Source organism: Gymnoscopelus braueri (assembly GCF_963280865.1).
Source record: "Gymnoscopelus braueri genome assembly, chromosome: 16".
NCBI lineage: Eukaryota > Metazoa > Chordata > Actinopteri > Myctophiformes > Myctophidae > Gymnoscopelus > Gymnoscopelus braueri.
Genome location: NC_137616.1, coordinates 6230918 through 6252557, shown reverse-complemented (window position 1 = coordinate 6252557; position 21640 = coordinate 6230918). Strand labels below are relative to the sequence as shown.

Genomic DNA, 21640 nt, shown 5'->3' with positions numbered 1-21640 from the left:
GACGGTCGTCTGTCGCGAGCGTCATGGCGGAACTTCAACCTGGTATTGACACTTTTTCCACCCGTCCCGTACATCTACATAAACGTTCAAATTTCAAATATAAAGTGCTCACCCCACGGCCACGGACGTAAAAGGTTTAAACGGGTGGGTCTAAGTACCCATATTTTCCGTATTGTTCAATGAAAAGCATTTTAATCCGATTGGCGACCATTTTCTCATTGAGTGATTATGTATCAGAGTGCAATACACCTCCCAACCGATAGGGTCACGTAGTTGAAAGCATATGAAAAAGAAATCGAAGAAAATAGCCACCGATCGGATTAAAATGCTTTTTATTAAACAATACGGAAAATACGGGTACTTAGACCCACCCGTTTCAACTTTTTACATCCATGGCCGTGGGGTAAGCACTTTATATTTGAAATGTGAACGTGTATTTAGATGTACGGGTTGTAAATAGAGAAAGTGCCAAAACCAGGTTGAAGTTCCGTCATGACTGTCATGATATGACAGTCATGTTTCAGGGCTAAAGCCTCAGTTAAAGGGATATTTCACTTTCAAAAAAACTTTTGGTCATTTTAGCGTCTACTCAGGCTTTTGTGAGCCCCCCAGACCGTTTTTAAGTTGCTTGATTCAGTATTTAGATATTTGATATTCATTGTATCAGCCACGCCCCCTTCCTATACAAACCCATTATAACTTCAAACTCCATTTTTAACATGTTAGATTCATCAAAAACACCCGTCCTTGGTTCTGGTGACTCACCCTGCCCTCCTAATACGCGAGAGGGCCGTGTTTTTTAAATTACTTTTTTCATTTATTTAATTTGATTTTTTTTATTGTATTAATTTATTTTCATTTTCCAAAAAAAATATTAAAAATAAATGAAAAAAGTTATCGAAAGAACACGGCCCCCTCACGTTTTAGGAGGGCAGGGTGAGTCACCAGAACCAAGGACGGGTGTTTTTGATGAATCTAACATGTTAAAAATTTAGTTTGAAGTTATAATGGGTTTGTATAGGAAGGGGGCGTGGCTGATAAAATGAATATCAAATATCTAAATACTGAATCAAGCAACTTAAAAACTGTCTGGGGGGCTCACAAAAGCCTGAGTAGATGATAAAATGACCCAAAGTTTTTTTTAAAGTGAAATATCCCTTTAAGTGGAAAAAAGAGAGAAAGAAGTGCATCTGTTTGGCTGTAGTAAAAAGGTCCGGGTACAGTACCCGGACCTAAAAATCCCCAACAAGGTGTTCTTTGGTACAAATGGGTGACAAAATTCATGAAAAAAAGAGGGTGAGACCAAGGCACTCTTGTGGAAAAGTTAAAAAGCCTTTAATAGTCTGGCAAATGCATAGCAAGAATACAAAATACACATACGTATTGCGGCAACAATGCCTTCATCAGGATGACCTCAGCAGTGGCTTAGTGAGGACTAAGTAAGTAAGTAAGTAGGCTAAGTAAATATCATCTATCTATCATATAGCAAAATAAATGCCATAATTACGTTTATTTGTTTATTTAATTGTGTTTATTATTATTAATATTATTATTTAAAGTGGCGCGCCGCTATGTAACTTTTTTTTATGGATAAAACGAATGAAAAACAATATTGTCCAATCTGTATGGTAGAGTATGTTACTACAATATAACTTATATAATTGGGGTGGTTGTATGTTGTCTCCCTGCTCTTCTATTGAGACATTTAGATCGTGTCAAAGCAGGACATGTCTCACCTAGACACAAGATTTGACACAGATTTTGACCTGATGGTCAAGAATTAAATGTATCCCCTGAGCAAGCAGGCAGGCTCAATGGTAAAACAAATTCTGCCCTTGCGCTGGAAACCAGGTTAAAATCTAGAAGAGGAAAGTTACATAGTGCAGTTTTAATTGTTGCACGAATGGTGCTCCGAGTCCTTACTCAAAATAAATGCCATAATTAAGTTTGATTATTATTATTATTTAATTATTGCACAAATGGTGCTCCTTACTTACAGTGACTCAGCTCATAAAAAAAAGAACCATGGGACAAGACACTGCTTTGTTTTGATTTTTTTCAAACACATATTTGAGGTTGTCAGCTGGCTTGTGAAAAAGCTTTGCATTGTTATTTTTTTAAGAGTCTTATATTGTGTCAGACTGTCAGACACTGTGACGCATCATGAGCTTGCAGATGATGAGCTATTTTAGGTGACAGTGTATAAATGAAACATGTCTCTACAGAGTGTAGCCTAGTTAGAACACTGCGGCACATCACCAGGTCTGAGCTTCCGCCTGACAGGACCTCTACACCACTGGTTCTCAACCTTTTCAGCCCCCCCCCCCCCCCGCCAAAAAGAAAAACATATTTGGACTGGGGACCCCCAAATGTAATCATATTTGAACTGGGGGAAAAAAATATATGCCATAAGAGAAGAATTGTTCTACGGCTATAGCAGTTGTAACGTTTGGGTAAGTTTGCTAGTTAGTGGCGAGCACTCAGACACCAGAATACCGATAAGAGTATTAAGACCAGTGGCCCAGATGGGTAAAAGTTAACCTTTAAGATTTATTGGCGATGGCATGGCATACAGGTTATGGATTTGATGTGGTGGATTGATGGAAACCGTGATGATTATTTTAAGGCAATGGAAACGAAGGAAAAACCATAAACCAAAGTAGTAAAGTAGCCTACACTAATACCTACTCAAATAATGCAGCAAAGGGAACTCAGGAATAACAAACAAAACTAAGTACCAAACACAAAATGACAGCATGCCTCTCTCAAACACAGACTGACGTGGCTGCATTTTGAGGGCCCCACTGCAATCAAGTGCAGATCACAATAACATTCAGGTGTGTAGGGTGAATCCATTCCCCAGCCCATCAAATAGAGTTTTATTTGATTATTAATAAAATGCCCGTGTCCCCAGTGTCAGTTCGGGGCTGGCTACCCAGGAAGGGCAATGTATGTCCTCAGCCGCCCCATGAGGTGCACGCAACCCCAGGCAGGCCGGAAGGATGGCATGAGTCTGGTGGTTGGCCTGTATGGGAATGGGAAGGGGGTCTGGAGGGTGACCAGGAGGGTGGAGCCACACAGAGGCCCACTGAAGTTGGCGGGGCCACTTCGGGTGAAGGTCTGGGGGCCGATCAAGGGGGTGGAGCCAGTTAGGGGACGGGTGTCGGTGGAGCCACCTTGGAAGAGGGTCTGGGGGAGGCACTGGACACGCCTGGACTTGAGCTGGGTGCGCAGTGCTGGTGGTGGGACCTGTGTGATGAGCGGGTCCTCTTCTTCCAGTCTTTACAAGAGAGCGAACAGAAGACCACTCCTTCTGCTGCCTCAAACATGACCCGTGAACAAAGAGATGCCATGTTTAAATATTGGTTAAGCGCTGTGGAGGAACTGCTGTGTGGCTATCCTCCAAACCAAATTCTTTCAGCCTTGCAGTATTTAGCTTTTAGACAACAGAGGGACCTGGAGGAGAAACTAACCTCTATGGATGTGACTCAGGATGTGACAGCAGCATTACGAGAAGAGGTGACTGACCTCCTCACACAACGGCCAGCTGTTAAAAAGGACGTGAGAAGCGTCGTCAGGGAACTGCTGCGAAACACCCGTCCTTGGTTCTGGTGACTGATATTGTCCTTCTAATACGTGAAGAGACCGTGTTTTTTCAATTACTTTATTATAATATTATTTTGGGAATTCGTTTTTTTTAATACAATACAAAAATTCAATAAAATAAATAGGAATCGAAAAAACACGGCCCCCTCACGTATTAGGAGGGCAGGATGAGTCACCAGAACCAAGGATGGGTGTTTTTGATGAATCTAGCATATTAAAAATAGAGTTTGAAGTTATAATGGGTTTGTATAGGAAGGGGCCGTGTCTGATAAAATGAATATCAAATATCTAAATACTTAAAAACTGTCTGGGGGGCTCACAAAAGCCTGAGTAGATGATAAAATGACCCACTTTCTTTTTTTTAAAGTGAAATATCCCTTTAAGACCTCAGATCAGACGACCCGCTGAATTTAAGCATATTACTAAGCGGAGGGAAATAAATTAACAACACCAATCGACGGGCACGGCGCCAACACAGCAACCTAATTCAAGTTCCAGGTGGCGCCCAAGAAGAGCATCTGACCATCTGCTACCAGTGAGGAAGACAGTCATTCAACACAGCAGAGAAGAGACTCGGTAGTGTCAGTGGACTCCAGTGAACAGGCCAGTAGTACAGACTCCCCAGGAAGGACGTCTGACAGACCGAGAGAAAGAAACCAGCCGACAGACACAGAGACCAGCCAGAGACCCCTTCAGGTGGGCCCCGTCCCCCTCCTCTGGTTCCCAGGTAGACGGGCCTGTCCCTCGCTGCCAGGAGGACCCTGAGAGACACCAGAATCTCGGTCTTCTCCAGATGGAGAAACCTGCTCCCACTGAACCCATTGTCCTGTCCAGTGAGGAGGAGGACATAGAGGACATAGGATCATTAGGATGTGGTGGATTGATGGAAACAGTGATGACGATTTTAAGGCTATGGAAACAAAGGAAAAACCATAAACCAAAGTTGTTAAGTACACATAATAACTAGGACGGTAACTCAACAAACAATAAATACATAACAAATGATTAATAGGTACTTACTCAAATAATGCATCAAAGGTCATAACGAACACAGGAAACTAAACAAACCTAAATTAGGGACTAAACACAAAATGACAGCATGTCTCTTAAGAGGCTGCATTTTAAAGGCCCCACTGCAATCAAGTGCAGGTGGTGCTGATCTTAACAATAACATTCAGGTGTGTAGGGTCAATCCCCAGCCCAGAGCTCCTCCCACCTAGGACTGGGCAGGAGGGGATTTCCTACAGCAGTGATTCTCAACCATTTTAATTTAAAACGACCTCCACAGTTTGATATGCATCAGGCCACAGTCCTGAATTTGATACCATTTTGATCTCTGGGACCCCCTCAATCTACACCAAGGGTGGGCAACTTTGATGATGGAGAGGGCCACTGATAGAGCTGTTTTTCCTTATCACCCATATAAAGTACCGATATCTTTCAGAAAGGCGACAAGGAAATGCAGACGGAGACAGGCAGCCATTGGGTATAATGAAATGTTGTATTTTCTATGAAATCATAGGATGTGACATAGATGAGTTTCCGGGAGAAGGTGGACTCCTTTGATTGGATGAGAGGGATGATGATACGTCATCGTCAGTGGTGGCCATCTTGGTTCGTTTCCGTGGCAACCAATTTCCTCCAAGCTTATTTCGACTCAAGTTCATGTTATGTGTCCGAAGTTGGTGTGACCTGAATGTTCCTAAAACAATCCGAGATTAACCTCCTAGTGTTATGGTTAACATACCAGGCTGGACCCATCAGAACAAAACAAAGTTAGTGGGACTGTAAGGGAGAGAGTGTTATCTCAGAAAGAGCCAGCTCAGCGGCCTTGCACAGAGAGAGAGAAAATAGATGAGATGACATTTAGGCAGATTATGACACTATACAAATATCTATCAGCCACTATTATTTCCACACTCACTCCAGAGGGCCACATTGCACATTTTAACTTTTTAAAATGCCATTCTTTGTCATACAAAAGTAGCAAAAATAGCCGATCTACAAGCTCAAAACGTGTAACAGTGTGACACGTTTTCAGCTTGTAGATCTGCTATTTTTGCAGGAATCCTGAAAAGTTACATTTTTATTTAATTTCAAATCCATTTAGTTAAATACAAATACATTGGACATAAAAAAGTATACTAGTCATTAAGCTACTAATATAGACTGAAGTAATTAAAGCGGCTAAGCGGGTCATGATTGCATGTTTGGAATCGTAACAGCTGAAATCAATAATATATCAGTATTCCGATATTAACCTGCGGGCCGCATTAAGTGAAGGTGGGGGCCGCATGTGGCCCCCGGGCCACCAGTTGCCAATGTATGATCTAGACTGTAGTATCTGCATCCATAGACATATAAAGGTAGACGCCTCATTCGGCTCTGAAGCGTCTGTATCTCGGGCGCGCTTCCTGCTGCCGCAGGGCTGCCGTGTGCGTCACACACGCGGAAGTTCGGTAGGCCAATCAGAGGCAGGTGGGGGCGGGTCATTTTGTAACCCAGCTTTTAACCCTTTAAGAGGCAGCAGCTGTGCGCAGCATCTAGTTAGTTGGAACTTGGCAAACTCCACACTCTATTTGTGAAATTCAAATAAGACATGGTCGCTTCGTGTGGAAAATGATTAGCCCGTATACAAGCGTCACGTGAACCATGGCTAGAAAATGATATGCTTCTGGTATTATTTTATCTTTATTGCCATTATGATATTCTGCTCTGTGACTTTGGAATGATATTCTTTTGGCTGTCTTGGAGTATTTGTGTTATATGTTATACTTTCAGTGCCATTAAAATATGGAACACAGACTTTTCATTTATAGTTGCTGTTTTTGGAAGAGAAAATTCTCAAATGAACAATTATTTCAGTCTTTCAAAGTTGATAGCTCTGTTCTGACCTGAATAGCTAACATGAAGGATGTTGGATAAAGGCAATTCTGCAATGTGGCCAGCATATTTCATGTAGTCTGTCAGTGAATGGAGACAAAAATATTTTGTGACTATTACTGTTACTTGAAAGTATTTTGGTATGAAAATATGCAATTTAGATGTAACCAAATATAGGCCTACGCCTACTGGATCCATAACTCCATGTCTCGCATTTGTGACAAACTTTACCGCTTGAAAATAGGTTGAAAATTCAGGGAGTTGTGATGATTTTAATTGTGGAGAGACCGTCTGCTTCAATGGACGTAAATGCATTAGAACAGTGGTTTTCAACCTTTTTCATATCAAGATGACAAGGTCCATTATTTATTCAGCATTTGAGTCACGGACCACCGTTTGATAAGCTTTAGCCTCTCACACCCAAAACTTAGAATGTTATCATTCGATTAGATGTTGTCAAAATAACAATTATTTACGTTCTCTAATTGTGTACTTGTTTAGTAAGTAATGTAGATGTTTAACAATTTGACTCTTCTTGACAGTGTGAAATGTTATACTCAAGATTTAAAGATCTATATAAGGGTCCATTTGGTTATCAACTCTCCATCATTTAGCTGGGTACCACCTGGAACCCCCTCAAGGACCACTGGTGGTTCCCGGACCACTGGTTGAGAACCATTGCACTGACAAGTCCCGGAAAAGACGCACTGTGATTGGCCAGTAGTCAACGCGCTGTGAGCGCTGTGATTGGCCAGTAGTCACTTTGAGTGGCAGGTGCAGCCGTGCAGGGCGGAAGAGCCGTGTGTAATTGCGATACAAGTCGCCCCAATGAACTGCAGAGGCCAATGAGGTATCTAGGTTTCTAATATCTATGTCTGCATCTGTGTTAATTTAACTCTGAGAGGGTACAAATGGAACCAAATGGACTCGTAAAGTTACAGACCCATAAGGGTCCATTTGGTTCCTAACTATCAATAATTTGGCTGGGGACCGCCTGGTACTCCCTCAAGGACCCCTGGGGGTCCCCAGGCCCCATTGAGAACCACTGCTCTATAGGGCTGACGGGTATGAAGGCCCGGAGAGGAACATCAAAGATCCCATTCATGCTATAGTCTCTCGAGCCACACGCTGTTGACTCCCCACAACGTTCCAATGCTTCCGTCATCCAGAGAGATTGTGGAATAGTTGTGTGGCTACGCGAGACTACATTAACGCTACGGCAACAATGGACTGTTCTGTTTACTCTGCCATCTTAGCCTTCCTATTTAAAAAAATAAAATTGGCAAGGGATCATTAGGAACAGCCTCGAAAACCAGTGTCAAACTGATAACCATTCTGAGGTATTTTAAGCAGCAGACTAAAGCATGTCTGTCTATTAGAAGGTCATTTGTCTAGGCCAGGGAAAGATAGTGGAGCACTTGTTACTGTCACTTGTTTTGTATTGTATTGTGTTTTTAACGTATTAACTGTTGCTTGTGAGAGGAACCATAATGGAAATAAGTCTTTATTGTGCTTGTCCTTGAACTGCTGTAACCCCGTAGTTTTAATGCACTTAAAATAAATGAAATTACATTAAATAAAAGCTGAGCAATGGTACTGGAGCATTGGGTCTCCATCCAGCAGGCTCAGGGACAGTTTCTCCCCCCCCCCCCCCCCCCACACAGGCTGTGACTCACATACTTCACACTGTCACACACACTATCAAGCACAATGTATTCAGTATAGTGTCTAATGCACTGTTCACTGTCACCATTACTGCAGCCACTTATGTGTCTGATGCTTTTTACATTTTATATTGATTAATTGATTGAATATTTAATTGACACAGGTAAAGATAAGTACGTAAAAAAAAAAAAAAGCCAAATGGATAATGACAAAAATGCCAGAGGCTTGGTCCATAAACATTCAAACATCTATAGACAAACAACGATACAGAAAAAATATCTATCTACTTTTTGTGCTTGTTTTAAGGAACAGATTCACTCTATAGATGGGTTTCCGAGCGACGTCATCACAGAGCAGAGTGCGCAATCTGCGCATGCGGGTGGTAGAACGACCCGGAAGTGCCATTCACTCTCTTGTTATTTTCGGGATTTAGATAGGCATAATGCTGCTATTATAGGCATAATAGGCATAATGCTGCTATTATATACAAACAGATCCAACTTCCGACAAATCATTTTTATTGAGTAAAGAAGATATTACAAACTGCATCATTTAATCTACTTTCATTAAACCCGGTGAAGACCATTCATTTTATGAATGTACAATGGCCAGAGCTGCTGCGGGTAATAGCGCCCTCTACAGGCTCATCCCTCCACTGCGTGCGCATCATCCTCTCATGTTTACAAACAAGAAACCCATCTATAAGTAACCCTGGTATATATCAGGGTTAATCATAGAGTTACACACACACACACACACACACACACACGCACACACACACACACACACACACACACACACACACACACACACACACACACACACACACACACACACACACACACACACACACACACACACACACACACACACACACACACTTAATCTGTACCCGCACAACAATTATTTTGTAGGCAGAAACCATCCACTTCCGGTGGAAATTTATCTTATTTCAGTTAACTTGACACACAGCTGAACCGAGCTGAACCAACGGTTGGCTGCCTCTCCTCTCTGTCCCCTAATGCACTGCGCTGGCATCCAGCACAAGCTGCACTGTACAGCTCATAGAACATTTATATTACAATGATTTACTCTTTTATAAAAACCCATTAAAACCGGGAAAGCATCTGTGTCATTTTAGATTTTTAGCATTGGCTACTCAAAAATAGCAGAATGCTATTATACAATCTCACAGCAAGGCTTGTACATCTCCTATTTAAAAAAAAATTTGAATAATTTATTTGTATTTAAAAAAATGTTTTTTTAACACAAATCTTCTCTTCTGGGGGTCCCTGGCACAAAACCTTTTCAGATGGGGGTCTGTGGCCAAATATATATCATGGGGGTCCTTGGCACAAAAACGAACTGGTTTAGAAGGCATTTGTAGATTTGGCCTCAAATGCCTCAAATTTGGTCTTTACTAGCAGTCTCTGTATCATCACCTCCTCCCTACTGATATGTACCATTTCATTTCAGAAGGTTAATAATAATAATAATAATAATAATAATAATAATAATAATAATAATAATAATAATAATAATAAAAATAATAATAAATAATAATAAGCATCATCATCATCATCAATCAAACTCATAATCATAACCATAATAATGTAATATTCTGCCCATAAATTATAAAATATAGCAAAGCTACATGGATAGTCAAATTATTTATTATCAGCTGGTTATAATATATAGTCATATATTCCTTCAGATATAGACCTTTTCCACAACAACGTAAACATTATAAATGGGCCGGAAGTTTATTTCCTGTTGCAGAGCAGTGTTTGTGAATATCAGCAGATGGACAGGAAATAAACTAAACTGTTGCCTAGCAACGCAACCCCAGTGACGTGGTGGTCTATAGATGGTCTACTCTGCCACAGCAGCCCCGCTGATCATGACTGTGAATTGACTAGATCAAACCTAATTAACCCCTGAAGATGAAATTAGGTCGAGATGACATGCAGCGCTGCTGAGCCCAATGTATTATAATTGCGTAACTCTGCTCTTGACATCATTGTCAAATTCATTTACTTCATCTTACTATATAGGCTACTACTAGTCTAATGTATGTATGTGTGTGTGTGTGTGTGTGTGTGTGTGTGTGTGTGTGTGTGTGTGTGTGTGTGTGTGTGTGTGTGTGTGTGTGTGTGTGTGTGTGTGTGTGTGTATGTGTGTGTGTAGGCCTATACTGTACCATGTTTTTTAAATTATTAAGCTTGGCCAGATACAGGCTTTATGAATAACATTCAAAGAACCTATCACTGATCTGCAGCTACTCAGTCAGGAGTAGGCTATATATGAACTGAATGTTGAATGATTAAATGTCCTTGAGCTTTATGGGACTACAGTCACATACTGAGGTGGTGTTTGTTCTGCCTCTTCTTAAAGGCATGAACTCTATACTTGATGATGTAATGTCTCCAACAACCGCGGTGGAGAAAGCTCCTCTCAAGTCAAGGCATTTGGTGTTTGACTTGGGGTGTGTCAGGGCGTGGCTTGGTGGTACGTACAGTAGCCTACCTCCCGGGTGATTCGATCTGGGATGTGAGCTCGGGGTAGTAGCAGTGCTTTGAGATCCTCTGGACAGCTGGGAGTGTTTTTATTTATTGAAATTTTTATTTGGCAGAAATGTAAAAACAGTTAAAAAACTTTGTCTAAAAGGTCTGTCCAAAAAAGTCCTTGCAGTCTTGTTTCCATTGAGGTCCTTGGTATTAAAATAAGTGTGCCATTAAGCACAAAAAGTAGACAGACAGACAGACAGACAGACAGACAGACAGACAGACAGACAGAAAGACAGACAGACAGACAGACAGACAGACAGACAGACAGACAGACAGACAGACAGACAGACAGACAGACAGACAGACAGACAGACAGACAGACAGACAGACAGACAGACAGACAGACAGACAGACAGACAGATAGTGCAGTTTGAGTCACTCAAGTGTAAAAATACACTTGTGGATGAAGTAAATGAATTTGACAATGATGTCAAGAGCACACACACACACACACACACACGCTCGCACGCAACATTTAGACATTTAGATTTCATGTAAAAAGAGATGCAACATGTTTAATTAACTCAAATAACATCTGTCCATATTATAATCAAGTCAACAATTATAATCTGCAGCAGTGGTTCTCAAAGTGAGGTCCAGGGACCCTCAGGGTCCTTGAGTGGGTTCCACCTCTCTGAGTGTGAACAAATAAGGGTCCATTTGGTTCCATAACCTATTTGTATACTCTCTTATAGACCATATTCACACGGCGGCCATGTTTCTATGAAGTCAATGAAAGTAGCCACCCCGGGTGGCGGCACTTTCAATGTTAAGAGTCCAATATGGCCGCCGTGTGAATATGGTCTATGGGCTGGGTACTTGAAATAAAAAAAATGAACCACCAATCTACAGCATGTAGATGCACTGTATACAGTGGTGGAAATTAACCTAGTACATTTACCCAAGTAGGCCTACTTAAGTTCAATTTTAAGGTATTTTTTACTTTACTGGAGTATTTCCAAATTTTAATTCTACGCCACTACATTTCAGGGTCAAATATTGTACTTTTACTCCACTACAATTATTTGAACACTTTAGTTACTAGTTACTTTGTAGATTTTGATTGCTACTTCAGCCCTATATATATATTTCGACCATTTGAAAATCGCAGATGTAGGCCTACATGCAATGTGTTGCGAGCTTGTTTTCAAAAGATTTTTAAAACATTTTGAAATTGTGAAATGGGACATTCTGCATCATGAGTACGTTTTACTTTTGGTACTTTAAGTAGGCCTATATTCTGTTGCCAATAAAATGTTTGTACTTTTTTTACTCAAGTAACTTTTGAATATAGGAATATAGGATCTATAAGTAACCCTGGTATATATCAGGGTTAATCATAGAGTTACACACACACACACACACACACACGCACACACACACACACACACACACACACACACACACACACACACACACACACACACACACACACACACACACACACACACACACACACACACACACACACACACACACACACACACACACACACACACACTTAATCTGTACCCGCACAACAATTATTTTGTAGGCAGAAACCATCCACTTCCGGTGGAAATTTATCTTATTTCAGTTAACTTGACACACAGCTGAACCGAGCTGAACCAACGGTTGGCTGCCTCTCCTCTCTGTCCCCTAATGCACTGCGCTGGCATCCAGCACAAGCTGCACTGTACAGCTCATAGAACATTTATATTACAATGATTTACTCTTTTATAAAAACCCATTAAAACCGGGAAAGCATCTGTGTCATTTTAGATTTTTAGCATTGGCTACTCAAAAATAGCAGAATGCTATTATACAATCTCACAGCAAGGCTTGTACATCTCCTATTTAAAAAAAAATTTGAATAATTTATTTGTATTTAAAAAAATGTTTTTTTAACACAAATCTTCTCTTCTGGGGGTCCCTGGCACAAAACCTTTTCAGATGGGGGTCTGTGGCCAAATATATATCATGGGGGTCCTTGGCACAAAAACGAACTGGTTTAGAAGGCATTTGTAGATTTGGCCTCAAATGCCTCAAATTTGGTCTTTACTAGCAGTCTCTGTATCATCACCTCCTCCCTACTGATATGTACCATTTCATTTCAGAAGGTTAATAATAATAATAATAATAATAATAATAATAATAATAATAATAATAATAATAATAATAAAAAATAATAATAAATAATAATAAGCATCATCATCATCATCAATCAAACTCATAATCATAACCATAATAATGTAATATTCTGCCCATAAATTATAAAATATAGCAAAGCTACATGGATAGTCAAATTATTTATTATCAGCTGGTTATAATATATAGTCATATATTCCTTCAGATATAGACCTTTTCCACAACAACGTAAACATTATAAATGGGCCGGAAGTTTATTTCCTGTTGCAGAGCAGTGTTTGTGAATATCAGCAGATGGACAGGAAATAAACTAAACTGTTGCCTAGCAACGCAACCCCAGTGACGTGGTGGTCTATAGATGGTCTACTCTGCCACAGCAGCCCCGCTGATCATGACTGTGAATTGACTAGATCAAACCTAATTAACCCCTGAAGATGAAATTAGGTCGAGATGACATGCAGCGCTGCTGAGCCCAATGTATTATAATTGCGTAACTCTGCTCTTGACATCATTGTCAAATTCATTTACTTCATCTTACTATATAGGCTACTACTAGTCTAATGTATGTATGTGTGTGTGTGTGTGTGTGTGTGTGTGTGTGTGTGTGTGTGTGTGTGTGTGTGTGTGTGTGTGTGTGTGTGTGTGTGTGTGTGTGTGTGTGTGTGTGTGTGTGTGTATGTGTGTGTGTAGGCCTATACTGTACCATGTTTTTTAAATTATTAAGCTTGGCCAGATACAGGCTTTATGAATAACATTCAAAGAACCTATCACTGATCTGCAGCTACTCAGTCAGGAGTAGGCTATATATGAACTGAATGTTGAATGATTAAATGTCCTTGAGCTTTATGGGACTACAGTCACATACTGAGGTGGTGTTTGTTCTGCCTCTTCTTAAAGGCATGAACTCTATACTTGATGATGTAATGTCTCCAACAACCGCGGTGGAGAAAGCTCCTCTCAAGTCAAGGCATTTGGTGTTTGACTTGGGGTGTGTCAGGGCGTGGCTTGGTGGTACGTACAGTAGCCTACCTCCCGGGTGATTCGATCTGGGATGTGAGCTCGGGGTAGTAGCAGTGCTTTGAGATCCTCTGGACAGCTGGGAGTGTTTTTATTTATTGAAATTTTTATTTGGCAGAAATGTAAAAACAGTTAAAAAACTTTGTCTAAAAGGTCTGTCCAAAAAAGTCCTTGCGGTCTTGTTTCCATTGAGGTCCTTGGTATTAAAATAAGTGTGCCATTAAGCACAAAAAGTAGACAGACAGACAGACAGACAGACAGACAGACAGACAGACAGACAGACAGACAGACAGAAAGACAGACAGACAGACAGACAGACAGACAGACAGACAGACAGACAGACAGACAGACAGACAGACAGACAGACAGACAGACAGACAGACAGACAGACAGACAGACAGACAGACAGACAGACAGACAGACAGACAGACAGACAGACAGACAGACAGACAGACAGATAGTGCAGTTTGAGTCACTCAAGTGTAAAAATACACTTGTGGATGAAGTAAATGAATTTGACAATGATGTCAAGAGCACACACACACACACACACACGCTCGCACGCAACATTTAGACATTTAGATTTCATGTAAAAAGAGATGCAACATGTTTAATTAACTCAAATAACATCTGTCCATATTATAATCAAGTCAACAATTATAATCTGCAGCAGTGGTTCTCAAAGTGAGGTCCAGGGACCCTCAGGGTCCTTGAGTGGGTTCCACCTCTCTGAGTGTGAACAAATAAGGGTCCATTTGGTTCCATAACCTATTTGTATACTCTCTTATAGACCATATTCACACGGCGGCCATGTTTCTATGAAGTCAATGAAAGTAGCCACCCCGGGTGGCGGCACTTTCAATGTTAAGAGTCCAATATGGCCGCCGTGTGAATATGGTCTATGGGCTGGGTACTTGAAATAAAAAAAATGAACCACCAATCTACAGCATGTAGATGCACTGTATACAGTGGTGGAAATTAACCTAGTACATTTACCCAAGTAGGCCTACTTAAGTTCAATTTTAAGGTATTTTTTACTTTACTGGAGTATTTCCAAATTTTAATTCTACGCCACTACATTTCAGGGTCAAATATTGTACTTTTACTCCACTACAATTATTTGAACACTTTAGTTACTAGTTACTTTGTAGATTTTGATTGCTACTTCAGCCCTATATATATATTTCGACCATTTGAAAATCGCAGATGTAGGCCTACATGCAATGTGTTGCGAGCTTGTTTTCAAAAGATTTTTAAAACATTTTGAAATTGTGAAATGGGACATTCTGCATCATGAGTACGTTTTACTTTTGGTACTTTAAGTAGGCCTATATTCTGTTGCCAATAAAATGTTTGTACTTTTTTTACTCAAGTAACTTTTGAATATAGGACTTTTACCTTTTAACAGAGCATATCTACATTGCAGTATTAATACTTTTACTTAAGTAAAAACATGTGAGTACTTCTTCCGTCACTTTAAGATACACTGTATATGGCACTAGGGACATCTGGGCACATCGATATAAAATTGGCTATTTTGTCCAAAATTTTAAAAAGATATACATATGTATATTTGGAAAATGTTTTAAAGTAAAGTATAGAACATGCTTATCATTTGACAATTAAGGTTTAATATTTCTACAATTGCTACAAATTGCTGCAAAACCATTATATTCAGTCATTTTGGGGCATAAACAAGAACTTGAAGGATAAAACTAAGTCTGATAATGATGTACCGTGCATGTTCACATCATGTATATTTTACAATAGTTTGTTTTTTTCAAATATATTTATATATATATATAATATATATATATATATATAAATATATATATATATATATATATCTTAGCATTTTAGTCAAAATAGGCAATTTTACATGGAGTTGCCCAGATGTCTCTAGTGCCCACCTATCCTGTATCCATATTATAACTATGATGTAAAAACACAATCTCGCACATAAAGCTCCTCCGGACAGCAGGGGGCGCCCTCCCGGTGCGCATCCATCCCACAGGCAGGAAGTGAGGGGCGGGGAGTGGAGGAGTCTTCTTTGCGCAGGCGCCGCTCCTCTTCCTTCCTTTCTGATACACGAGCCTAAAGCGACAAGATGGGCCATCAGCAACTCTACTGGAGTCACCCCCGAAAATACGGCCAGGGATCCCGATCCTGGTCAGTAACACACCGTAACATATGCATTAATGTTATATGTTTACCGTGGGGTCCGTGTGGTGCGGTTTGAGGGTCCGGAACATTGTTTAATCTTAAACCCGCTGTGTGCGTCGACCACATGGAGCCGACGGCCGGGACCGAGCCAATATGGCGGCGGAGGAGGATGCTAAAGATGCTAATCCGTGTTAGCATTTATATGCAACATCTCAAGTTTTTGTAGTTGGGTTTATGTCTGGGTTCTATTCTCGATTCTTGATTTAAAGTTTGACGCGTTGAGTAAGGCTGTGGTTGCAGTGAATGGGAACAGAAGCAGGGTTGGATGCCTCGGTTAAAACATTCCTCTTTTGTTTCTCACCGGTAGGTGAGCGAATAGGGAAGAGATGCTCACTAGTTTACATTACACACATATTTTTTTTTTCCCGTTTTCGTTTCTCAGGGTCGGTGCGTATTAAAAAGAAAATAATAAAGTATCAGCGTAAATAGTTGTCATGATTGACAAAACCAGGAAGCATCAGAAGCTAAATACTACTTATTTGATGCAGCTTGAGCGCTAGTGGGCTGGTGAATAACATAAATACATGTGGTTTACATCACCAGGATGATTTCCATGATGAGAATTGTAAGCATGCCCTGCATGCAAATTATATCTGTGTGAATTATATAATGTCAAAACGGATCTCTTTAAAGCCTACTAGATGTAATTATATACAGCCCCACACGTGGAGTTGTGGTTGAGTAAAACAATTAAATTAATATTACGCCCATAATCTGGCGTACGCTCTAAATCAACATTATTCAGACCATGGACCCCTTAGCTGAGACGGATATGAAGCAGGGACCCCCACTACATATTGTATACAATTATGTTGCATATTCAACTGCATACCCCTACATCTCGTCAGTTAAAATGGCCAATCTACAAGCTTACATCTGCTACGTTTGGCAAATAGGGAAGAATAGCAATGTTAGGGTTCAAGTGGTTAATATTTGGCGCCCCCCCCCTGTAGTAACTCTGAGGACCCCAAAGCGGTCCCGGACCCCTGTTGAAGACCCCTGTTCTAGATATTATAGCAGTCATGTTTGTTGTCGGTGGCTAGTGCACATGTACACAACTCATGCTGTGTTGAGGAATTTCATGTACAAATATGTTTTGGCTAAATTGATTTAAATCATGTCTGACTAATTTTACATAGTGACACAATTATTTTATGTGTATTTTATTTTATGATAAAGCCAACAGGGTGCAGTATCATAACAAGCAAGATAAACGGTACCACAAAAAATAATGCTTGTGTGAAGCTACAGCTGACTCAGCAAAACTTAATAATGCTGTGTATCACTAGCATTATTAATAAATCAACCTGCAAAGTAACAAATTCCCTATGTATATATGTTCCCTTAATATGATCAATAAGGGGTTTCTATAAAAGTTACATTCGGTGTCCATATTGTCATTCCTTTTATTTTGTATTTTTGTACAGGTGTCAGTATATTTTAACCCCTATGATAATTCTGTATTGTATGTTGTCCATATATTGTAGTGTTGTCTTTTGTTCGTTTTTGAGTGGACCCCCATGTGCCTAAAATAACATTGATGTCTTTTCTCTTTTGCTCTCTCCAGCCGGGTCTGCTCGAACAGACATGGACTGATCCGTAAATACGGACTCAACATGTGCCGCCAGTGCTTCAGGCAGTATGCAAAGGACATTGGCTTTGTCAAGGTAACGACTGGAACTGTAACCTTCTCTGTAATGTGGTGCTTACATTTAGAGTTGTACCGATACCAGAAAAGCTGCCGATACTGTCTAAAAATGCTGCTATCGGCGACTATGCCAGTCTCTGCCATTCAGATACAATGTAATTTATCACGATGAGATTTCATTTACAGTAATATCTTGAATTGGAGCTGCACTTTAACTATTATGAATGGATTTTTTATCTGTTCCTAGATCAGTGCTTCTCAAACTTTGTAATTTCAAGGACCCCCATAACTCTGAGAGTGTACAAATGTACTTTTGTACACTCAGAGTTACAGACTTGTAAATGTCCATTTGGAACCCCCTCATGGTCCCTGGACCCCACTTTAACACATTAAGTGCCAGAATTATTTTCATATTTTTTTAGCCAGTGCCAGAGTTTTTCATTGGAAAAAAAAAAAGTACTCAGGAGCCGAAATACAGCATTTTTAAGTTAACAAGGAAGTGGATAGGAGTCTAGATCTTCAACTAATCATATCTCCTTGGTCTTTTTTTTATTAATTTTTTTCACTTCACGTAGATCTACGCGATTGGCACGTGGCGGCTTTAAAGCGGTTCGCGTAGATCTACGTGATTGGCAGTCAATGTGTTAAGAACCACTGTCTTAGTTCTTTTAAATCACACAATGGTATTGGATAGGTACTCTGTATCGACCAATATGCAAGTTATGGGTATCGGTATCAGGAAGGAGAAAATGGTATCGGTACATCTCTAGTTACATTGCATGACGTTGACGCTCACAGACAAGAAGTGATCTATAAGCTATCCATTCATTGCGTTGTTACCTGATCAGTTCTTGTTGGAAAGCGTCTCCATTGTCCAATGGAGTGTGAATTAGGCTTTACACTTTGACAAAGACAATACAGGCCATAGACTTCTCAACTATGATGTTCGACCATGAATGAGGTCACGGATGCAGTGCTTCAGTTTAAGGCCACAAATGTAAATTGTAGAACTGACAATAATACGACAAATTTGTGATGTCATCGGTTTGTTTCCATTAAGGATGTCATTGTCTAAAGTTGTTTGTTTTACATAGTATGATTTATGAAAGCAGGGTTGTTCACATGTGTTGTTTGTGTTGCCAAATTCATGTTTGCTTGGTATTAAATGCTATTTACTTTGTGTGCACACAGCTGGACTGATCATGCAGATGCAAGAGAGGTGCATTGAAACTTCCTCGCCTGGATGTTCTATCTGCAAGGCTGAGACGGAAACATTCTGCACTGCAAATAAATGTTAAATCTTTTGTTCTAAACAAACATTGCCTGTGGTTATTTTTCAATGATGGATGTGTTTTAGAAATGTTTTTGTTGCTGCAAAGTGCAAACTAAAAAACTGTCAACCACTAGACAATATGCAATTGAGGTAAAGTCTAAGCTATTGGGTCTAATTGTAATATCAATCTGACACTTTGCATGGTTGTTTAGTAATGACCACTAGAATGACATGGGTTAGAATGCCAGGTCAGAAGACCAGTACTTGACAAAAACAAGTGGAATACAATGTGTAGTCTTTGACCACATAATTCAAATCTCTCTGTAGTACGAAGCAATCTAATCTCTTTTTAATAATAATTGTGTCCCCTTTAGTTGTTTGTATTTGCCAAGGACATTTGCATGTACCTGTAATTTGTCTTCTGCATTAGTTAACGGTTAATGGCAGATATACAAGCTCAGTGCGTCACTTTGTGCCGCGTTGCGAACTTGTACATGTATTTCTGAACATTTTTGAAAAATGTTTAATTATGAAAAAGAAGGCATTTGTACAATTGGCCTCGGGTCTTAATGGGTTGTTAATGCAGTGCTGAAAGAGCAGTTGGAGGTTAAGTGTCATGCCCAAAGACACATTGAACACAAACATTGTTGGAGCTAGAGCTCGAACCGGAGGCCTTTACATTTCCTGATGTCCACTCACTATCAACTCTGCTACGGCTGCCCTTCATCCTTTTATATGAACCATAAGTCAAGTTGATAAAATGCTTACATGCCAATATGATACTTCCAGTGTGTTTTGAGATTTTCATCATGTATCTAAAACAAAAATATTCTAAAGGTACTACGAACACAAGGCATGTGTCAAGTGGAGCCTTAGGGGGGAATCATTTTGTTGAAAGCTGTGATGAATGTCTCTTTCCATGGGTGGCTGGAGTGGAGAGTGGAACTGTGACACGCATTTGGGATGAAGAGGACAAACTTAACAGAGTGTTCCACTTCAGATATGTTGAAGTTAATAATTTAAGGGTCTTTTGCTTTTATAAAGCAAGGGTTTCCAAACTTATGGCCTCCCTCAACCTCTCAAAATAATCATACTTGAACTGGGGACCCCCTCCCTGATGAGCACTTTTGGAATTGTAGGCATTACTTCACATTTAGTTTGGCTTTGTTTCCACAGATAAATATTGTGAAAATAGTGCGAGGCATTGTGAGCTTGTAGATCGGCTATTTTCACAAATTTGATATTGGGTCTTAAAAGTCATCAAAGAAATGTGCAGATAGCCTTGAGTGAGAACACCATGGGGGTCCCAACCCCTAGTTTGAGAACCATTGTTCTAGAGAGTAAAGAGGATGGATGGGATGGCTGTCAACTCTTGATATGCACTTGAACTGGTTGGTGAACACCATAACCACATTAAATGGTGTATTTTGGACATGTCAGTATACTAGGTGACATATTTCAAATGTATGAATAACCGTCTATTCAAAAATAGCAGATCTACAAGCTCAGCGCGGCACGAGTGCCTCGCTATGAGCTTGTAGATCTGCTATTTTAGAAAAATCTTGGAACATTTTGTGCAAATCTTTGAATATACATATACTTTTTTAAACAACATTTTTAACTCAAATCTTCTGGCTTCTGGAGGTCCCTGGAGCAAAATATTTTACAAATGCTCGCTTTAAAAATTATATATTCAAAGATTTGCACAAATTGTCACGATCTTTCAACAAAAAAAAAGACAGATAAAATTACAGATGCGTTCCTTATTGAAAGTAGTTAATTGTTGAGCTACTATATTATATTCACAGCAGCTGCATTGGACTGTTGTGAATTGGTAACTCGTTCATAGATCTACAGCAGGGGTCTTCAACAGGGGTCCTCAGAGTTACTACAGGGGGCCCACCAAATCTTAGTGATAGGATATTATTTTTTTACATTAACCCCTTGAACCCTAGCATCCCTATTCTGAGGTGATTCTTAGCCAAAAAAATAATAACATACAGATCTGTTATTCTTTGGCAACGAGGTCTGGTGCAGAGGGAATACAGGGCAAAGCAAGTACAGAGGCAAAGGTCAAGTTTACTACGTATTGAGGATTTAATTGATTAAAGAATTGTCTGAAAATACACATGAACATGAATTAATAGAGAAGCTAGCTAACGAGTAAACACATTAACAAACCATGAATTTGCACTAATGATAGTGCTGTCAAACTAGACTGAAGCTATCTATGAAAACGTTTACAACACAATTTTATAAAATATGTAGTGGGGGTCCCTCATTCATCTCTGCTAAGGGGTCCTTGGCCTGACCCCTGATCTACAGGTGTGATTGACCTAGCTGAGTAGTTAATCAGTGCGCCATTTATCCCTAAATTGCACTGCTATTTAACTGTCCCGATTCTACCACTTTCAACCTGGCGTCCCTACAGGCTCTATGCTCAGCAGCCATATTGTAAATAAATTGGGCCTCTTCCTTACTACCTTCACAGGTATTACCAATGATACTAATGAAGGCTCTTTTCCATTCTGGTCAAACAGAGTCAGGGTGTTGATATGGTGCATGTTGGCTCACTGGAAACACTCTGCTACACCAGTGGGTCTCAAAGTGTGGTCCAGGGACCTTCATGGT

General features: G+C 40.0%; 1 protein-coding gene across 1 annotated transcript; it reads left to right on the top strand.

Annotated features, from left to right (window-relative positions):
• Positions 1-15921: 15921 nt before the first annotated feature.
• On the top strand, positions 15922-19053 carry rps29 (ribosomal protein S29). The gene is made up of 3 exons (XM_080453257.1): positions 15922-16034; positions 17656-17755; positions 18928-19053. Exons 1-3 carry the CDS (start codon positions 15973-15975, stop codon positions 18934-18936), a joined length of 171 nt encoding a protein of 56 aa, XP_080309383.1. The 5' UTR covers positions 15922-15972; the 3' UTR covers positions 18937-19053.
• Positions 19054-21640: the final 2587 nt, after the last annotated feature.